Source organism: Natator depressus, chromosome 16, assembly GCF_965152275.1.
Source record: "Natator depressus isolate rNatDep1 chromosome 16, rNatDep2.hap1, whole genome shotgun sequence".
NCBI lineage: Eukaryota > Metazoa > Chordata > Testudines > Cheloniidae > Natator > Natator depressus.
In genome coordinates this window covers 16,175,651-16,182,809 of record NC_134249.1, presented here as the reverse complement: position 1 = coordinate 16,182,809, position 7,159 = coordinate 16,175,651, and the positions used below count along the sequence as shown (strand labels likewise).

The 7,159-nt window shown below is 42.1% G+C and overlaps 1 protein-coding gene across 6 annotated transcripts in view; it reads right to left on the bottom strand.

Annotated features, from left to right (window-relative positions):
* Positions 1–1,108: 1,108 nt before the first annotated feature.
* Positions 1,109–7,159, bottom strand: part of PRRC2B (proline rich coiled-coil 2B) — a 68,445-nt gene continuing 62,394 nt past the window's right edge. For 4 of the 6 annotated variants that reach the window (XM_074973532.1, XM_074973530.1, XM_074973531.1 and 1 more), the window contains 2 exons: positions 6,664–6,745; positions 1,109–5,322 (listed from right to left, as the gene is read on the bottom strand). In XM_074973532.1, the coding sequence (XP_074829633.1) occupies positions 5,277–5,322; positions 6,664–6,745 (128 nt within the window). In that variant the 3' untranslated portion in view covers positions 1,109–5,276. Of the gene's footprint in view, positions 5,323–6,657; positions 6,746–7,159 lie in introns of those variants that run through there. The other 2 variants (XR_012642070.1, XM_074973533.1) reach the window with 2 other exon arrangements.

Here is a 7,159-nt window from a genome sequence, read left to right as displayed (position 1 = left end):
GTGGATTCGGTTTCACAAGGGGAGAAACGGAGGCACAGAGGCGAAGCTGCTTCCTGGCGTTAGATGGCTAGTTCGTGGTAGGAAATTTTATCGGCATTTCCCCACACGGTCATGGCTCTTACTGCTGGAGGGAGGCAGGCACCTGTAGCCCCCCCCCCCCGTGGTGTTTACATTACAGCTTCCATGGATGGAGCCGTACTCTGCAGAAAAACAGTACAGGCCGAAGTAGTTCTGCAACAGGGGCTTATAATCTTCTGGTTAGTCTGTACGTGGAGGACTGTAGTCCTCGTTACCAGCCTGTACAATACCTGGCACAAGGGGGGCCCTAGGTATCACAGTGATATAAATAAGCTATTAGAAACAATAGGAATTGTGTGTACTGTAAGCCGTTACAAAAGGCAAAAACATCTGTTTAGTTATGGAAGAGAATACAAAGTGTAGCATTAAGTGTTCAGAGAGCATGGTAAGAGGCACACTATAAAAACCTAGCTACATAAATCTCTTCCTAAAAATATAAACCAAACAAAATCACACAGGGAATTTGAGAAAAGCATAATCTGCTTTATTTATTTATTTTTTTAACTTTTTTATTTAAATAAGGAGAATTCTTTCATATGGAAAGAGCTAATACAATCACATATTTGAAAGGAGAAACAAAAGGTATGGAAAAGAAGGAAAAAGGGCAATAAAGAGCGTGCCACCACTGGCCTGGTGATTTCGTGATTTGAGTTCTGGTCCAAGTTAAAGTTTCCAAAAAATATGAACAGGTTGCACATTACACATTTATCCATCGTCTGCCCTTTCAAATATCTGGTCTACATGAAAAGACAAAGAGGAAAGGCCAAAAAAATTTTACTACACAGGTCATGAGGTTATAAGCTTTAAGGAGTACAATATCCCCTTTAGAAACAATGAATGCAATTGATACAGAACCAGAGAAAGGATTCCAAATAAGGACAATGCCTTGACATGCTAAAGAGTGAGTGCCTCCACGGCTGCTGCTGTGATTCCCAGAACTACCGGTTAGCTATTGCCTGCAGACATCTTGAGGTGCTAGGGACAAATAGTTAAATCCAAGAGATTCTCTATGCCACTTGGAATGTCTTGGGGGCCTTTGGATTTAAAAAAAAAAAAAAAAAAAATCCAAAAATACATAGTTGGACTGGCTCTGCCTCTTCACACAGCCCGTAGTTCCATTGCTTTAGTAACTGTTCATCTCTTAGTATTGGGCCACAACTACATTACAAGGATTCTGCTTGTTATTGTAAATATAATTATTACTCATAAGAGAAATCTTTCATACAAGGAAACTGGGGGCTGTCTGCCAAAAATAGCTGACATTCCAAAAAATTAATCTGTGCTTAACCAGTCAGGAGCAAAACAGAAGAAGGATAACATAATGCAACAGAACAGTTCTTAGCATGGAGTGGTGCGCGTTTAAAAGTGAATATAGTAGCCTGCCAAAAAGTGAGACATAGCAGAAATGCTAAGCTCTGTTTTTATATATCTATATAAATATACATGAACCACAGGGCAGCTTGTAGCTTTGCAGCATTCTCGCACGGAAATCTGTTAAATGGTGCGCCTCTCTGCATGTACACAACACATATGAGATTCAATGGGCTGAGAACACATTCAGAGTTACTGAATGCTGTACAGTTGTCAAATGGGAAAGCCAACAGTGAGTTATGAAAGATCAACACCACCACCTGCTTCACTGGTGACTGTGCTGATTTAGCCTTTCACTTAAAATGTACAGGGCATCCTTTTCAAAACTCACGTTAATTTTTGTAATTGAGAGCTAAAAGCAGACTGAACACAGAGGAAAGCAGGTAGCACTGAATGCAGCTGACAGGCCAGTACTCACTGTGCACAATAGGATAATATCTACCCACATACATGCTTCAGGCTTTCCGCTAAACAGTCTGGTTAAACTGCAGAACACAGTCAGCCTCTGAACACTTCTGCTTAACCCACTGTTGTGAGAGTATGGATTCCACCTCTCCCTCCCACTGCATACTGTATCTGTTTGGCAGCCAGTCTGCAGATAAAGCAAATTTCAGCAGCAAAGAAGTCATTATGGGGCCCCACATTTCAGCAGTGGAGATGGCAAGTAGAAGTAACGACCTATAAATCCGTCAACATTCCATGCATCTCCAACCTCTCCCTCCCAAAGATGAATTGGTATAGGGCCCAGAGACCTTTACATTTCTGTACCTTGATGACTGGAGACAGTTCCATTTATTTGACTCCAAGAGCATCACAGACTGCACTAACCCTGTACTAGCTCTAACAAACAACATGGCAGAGAAGTTAAAACTTTGGGCTCTAAAACTGCTTTCCATCAGACAAAAATCCATTAAGTGAAAGAGTCTTGTAAACCGCAGCTGACAGTCACGCAAAGGTGATGAATGGAATGAAGCTCTCATGCATTTCTTGGCCTTTCCTGCACAGAATAATTCAGACATAATATATAAATAGAGCAGTGAAACATTTACTTTTTCACCTAGACCTACAACATCAAATACATATAAATAAATTTTAGTGTTTTATTCTGTTTGGGGATGAAGGGGGTAAAGGAGAAAGAGGGATGACCTTTTTCAACAGGAAGTACTATAGTTCTGATGGCATTTACACCAGAGGGACTGAAACATCTCATATCTAGCAATAACCTGATTTCTCCAACACATAGGACCATTCAAGAGGTCTTATAGGATGAAGGAAAAAGGTCTGAGTCTTTGAAAAGACTAAATAGTGTGTCTAGGGGTGGAAGGAAAGAGAAGAGAGGTTTGGATAAGTCTTTAGCCATTAGACTCCGGTCTGATATTACCTTGGGCCAGCTGGGCAAAGAATGTGGGGGGCAGGGAGGACGGGAGGGCCCCACAATGTAATAAAGACATTTTAGCCAATTCAATTGCTCACAATATTTCAAGGTGAAGGTGGGGAGGGAGACAGGGATAGAAGGGGGCTGGATGACTCACTGGTGGAGGAGCCTTTGGAAATTGTTGGGAGCAGGAATGAAGACTAGCAGATGAGAAAACAAGTTTAGGAGATTTCTGAAGGCTCTGTGTGTCGTTAATTCTCAAGGTCTGTACTTTGTAGAGTGCTAGAGATATGGTGACACACTGCTGTAATGTTAAAAATCCACAAAATTAAAAAGAAAGTTCTGTTTTTTGTTTTTTGTTTTTTTTAAAAGTACCAACCTGTCCCAATCCCTTCAGGGTTCTTTACCATGCTCTGAGGGGACATTACTATGTCTAAGTTAGTTCAGGTATCTAAACTCTTCCTAATGTTATTGTAAAACCTGATTTATACCTAGCTTAAAACTTCAAATGCATCTCTAGAAAATCCTGGAGAACCTTCTCTTCTGAAAAAACACTTTCAGACGACTTCCCAATTACATTCTTTGTTCAAAATGTCTTCTTTGGAACCACCAGCAATTTACCTGCTGCCATCTAGCATAGGTAGATGGTACAGTCAGTAAGCTATCATCTACCAGAGAAGTGACATTCTCCTTCCCTAATTTCAGAGTAACAGAGTCCATTCTTTGTTTAAGAGCTAAATAGTACAAACAAGTTAGCTGGAGGTGGTTCAGTTTACTTAAGACCAATATCAGCTCTAACCCAAGCACCTTCAGGAACTGGCAAGTCAGTCCTGTAAGACAGATAGATAAATAGATACACAACACCCAATCAAAACAAAAAAACAAAAAAAAAAACCAAAACACAACCTCCAAAACTCTTCCCATTGGGACCTTTTTTTAACATGCCCCCAAATTCTTTTGAGGAAGTGCATACCCACTGGATACAACTGCACCAAAAGGAGAGAACCACTTCTTGTTAGTCTGGGGAAGGAGAGAACACAGGGATGAATCAAAACTGCCTCTATGCAACCATATGCTTCTGATGCAAAAAAAAAGAATTGAATTTTTGTACAATGACTGGGGTTCCCACTGGTTTGTGTCCATGGGAGTTGTGCAAAAAGCTGTGAAGATGAGAAAGAAGCAGAGAGCAAGACCTGGAGAAGTAGGGGGAGAGAAGCTCAGAGACCAGCCCCTGGGGAAACAGAGCAGCCCCATGAGGCAAGGTGGCAAGAATTAGAGCGGCCAAGAGTGGAGCATAGAGAGAGCATCACAACTGCAAAAAGTAGTCCAAATAGACCTGTTGGCTCTAGCCAACTCTTCTGACCCATGCAAGGTGTGGAGATTCATTGACAGATTTTACATTTTGTAAATCCATGATTTACCTTTTGCTGTACATTTGGCAGTCTCCAAAACAAAACCCAACCCACAAAAACAACTAGATCCAAATGAGCTTGCAACAGAAATTCAGTGCCTTTCCTTAAAACAAAAATGCCACATTTTGTTGTGCACAGGGCACCCCAAAGCTACAGTTAAGTGGTGCAAGTTTCAAGATTAATGCATTGATCTACTATATACCTGTGTTACACATTTACTTCTAAAGCAAGCACTGCTTCTAGCTTAAAACCAAAATACTGAAAAATTACTGAATGCCTTAACTGTCCTGTATTTCTCTTAATCAAATAATCTGGATGGCTAAACCTCCTGGGGGGAGAGCACCCAAACAATTCAATTTAAGAGAGTCACAACTGTCAATGTAGCACAGAACTGTATATAAAATTAAGCAGTTCTGTCTCAGAACATGATATTGGTTTGAGGAGTTATTTTCTGGGAGGAATGAGGGGGCAGAGAGAAGGGGGAAATGAGAGAACATATAAAAGTTTTGCAATAAACAAAGATATAGCTTTTTTTTTTTTTTTTTTTTTTTGTAAAAACCTCAGCTGCCTTTAAAATGAAAAACCTCCAACTAACCCTCTCCCCCTGTTGCCATTCTGCTGACACAGAAGTAGGGAAGGAGAAGGATGGGCTTTGCCAAATGAGCTATCCTGGCTACCTGTGGGTGGGGTACGAAAATAAAAATGGCTTGAGCCACTCAACAGTCACGTGGGGGCAGGTGGTTGGTTTGTTTTTTGAGCAAGCAGGTCAATGTCATATCCACTGTTTCAAACTGCTTTGTTGGGAGAGGGGCTCGGATTATGTCGCTTTAGTCAGTGTTGGTTTGGTGGTGGATCTGGCCAGATTTTCAGAACTTCCAGTGGGGTACAGGCTGAACTGCAATGCCTCTTTCAGCCAGTAGAGACAGCAGGTGATCACGGGCTCTCCTAGGCCTTGCTTTCCTCCACTTTTACTGCTTGAGGTTTGATCGCTCCCGTGCGCACCGGCTTCATCTGGTTTGCAGAGGATGGTTCTTGCAATTTCACAGCTCCCAGGTTGGTTTTATTTTCATCCACTCGCTGCTTTGCCTTTTGACATAGAGAAACAAAGAATTAGCTAGCAAGGGGACCTAGGAACGAACAAAAACAAAGGTGTATAGCATAATTGACTGTGCAGCTCTGATGTAAAGGCTTCTTACTGGTAAGTGTTTGGCACACTACTAGTCAGTTCCCACCCAAAGGATACCCAAAGCAATAAAAGCAGGCAGCAATTTTAACACCAGCTTCCCTAAAGTGAGGTCTAGCAACCTGCAGAAGGTTTCTTGGGCTACTGCTTTGCCAGAGACTGCTCAATTACTCTCCCCTCTCATTTCTGATTACCCCTTCATGGATACATAGGGATACTTGTGTGGCCCAGCAATATTGCTAAAACCTGTCAAGCATGTGAATTTGTTGGCTGTGTGTTGAAGCTGGTATCTTCCCCTACAAGACTAAGATAGTCACCCAAATGTGCTCCAAAATTCTAGTATTCCCTGTTTTTGAGGCACTTTGCTCTTCTAAAGCACTTCACATGTAAGCATCCCAAAATGCTTTGCAATCATGAGCTATTTTAGCTTCAACATCATCTCCCCTCCCCAATTTTTACGGACAGGGAAAACAAAAAGACACTGACTTCCCCAAGGTCACACAGCAAGTCTGTGGCAGGCCTGGGAACAGTATCCACATCTCCTCGTTATGTGCCATCCTCGACTTTTAGTGAGAAACCTCCTGGCTACACCAAGGAAACTTCTCACCTGCTTTCCCTGGGGAGTTTTCAGTAATTTGGTCTCGTGTGGGTAGATAAAGACCAAGAAATAGATGGGGTAATATATTTTATTTCTGATATGCCCTTATCTCCCACTAGAGTGCTCAAATATAATAAATGTATAATAAATAAAACCAAGTCAGAAGGACAGTAACAATTAAGGATCCAACATTACCGTAACAGTACACACTTATGAGAAAACTGATGCATAGATAAGAAGTGGGGACAGGCTGGAGTGGAGCAGATTACTTAGAACTGCAAGGTCACCTAGCAAATGGGGTTCTGGTCAATGACTCAGGGTTCCTAGTTGCTGTGGTTATTCAAATAAAAATACCAAACAGCATAAACACAGGGAAAGCCCTTGAACAGAATCATGTTAAGGAAAAAATCAGTCAGTGTTGCTAATGGGATCACCATAGATATCTAGATAAAGAGCACACACACGCAAACACACACACACACAGAGGGACGTCAAGGGGAAGCAAATTCCACATCCTAGCACTGCCAACAGCACAGACATGGTTGCCTGCCAGCTCAAAACACAATGATAGGATCTCTATGAATCGGGCAGCATGCAAGAGCAGATACTCTCAGGACAAGATTCAAAAGATATTAACATACTCTACCTGTTGTACATAGTGTCCCTGCACGGAACCCATGTTGACTGCTGGTCCAGATGGCTTCCCACTGGGGCTGGCAGAGCTAGGCCTAGAAATCAAAGGGATGAGAGCATACATGGAGCATTACCAATGGAACAGGAACACGGTCAGTGTGAAAGCAAGGTCCCTTCAGAATACGCAAGAAGCAGGGCCAGTTGTGCATTAGAACATCCTTATATGGCCAGTTGAGCTCTTAAAAACGCCAACCCAAGTGAAAGCACATTCACTAGATGGGGAAGAAAATGCAACTAAGAGTCAAGGAGGCTCAGAATCTGAGGTTTTAGAGTTTCTGGACATTAGTCCCTCAGCTCCTTGGGCTTGTGAGGACAAAACTAGAATCCTGACATTTATTCCACATCCCAGCATTTCCACTTCGGCAAGGAGCACCAATTTAATTCCATTAGAATCTCAAGGCTCTGATGCAATCCCAGTAACTTTCTGCATTTCGCCGAAGTGCCACAGA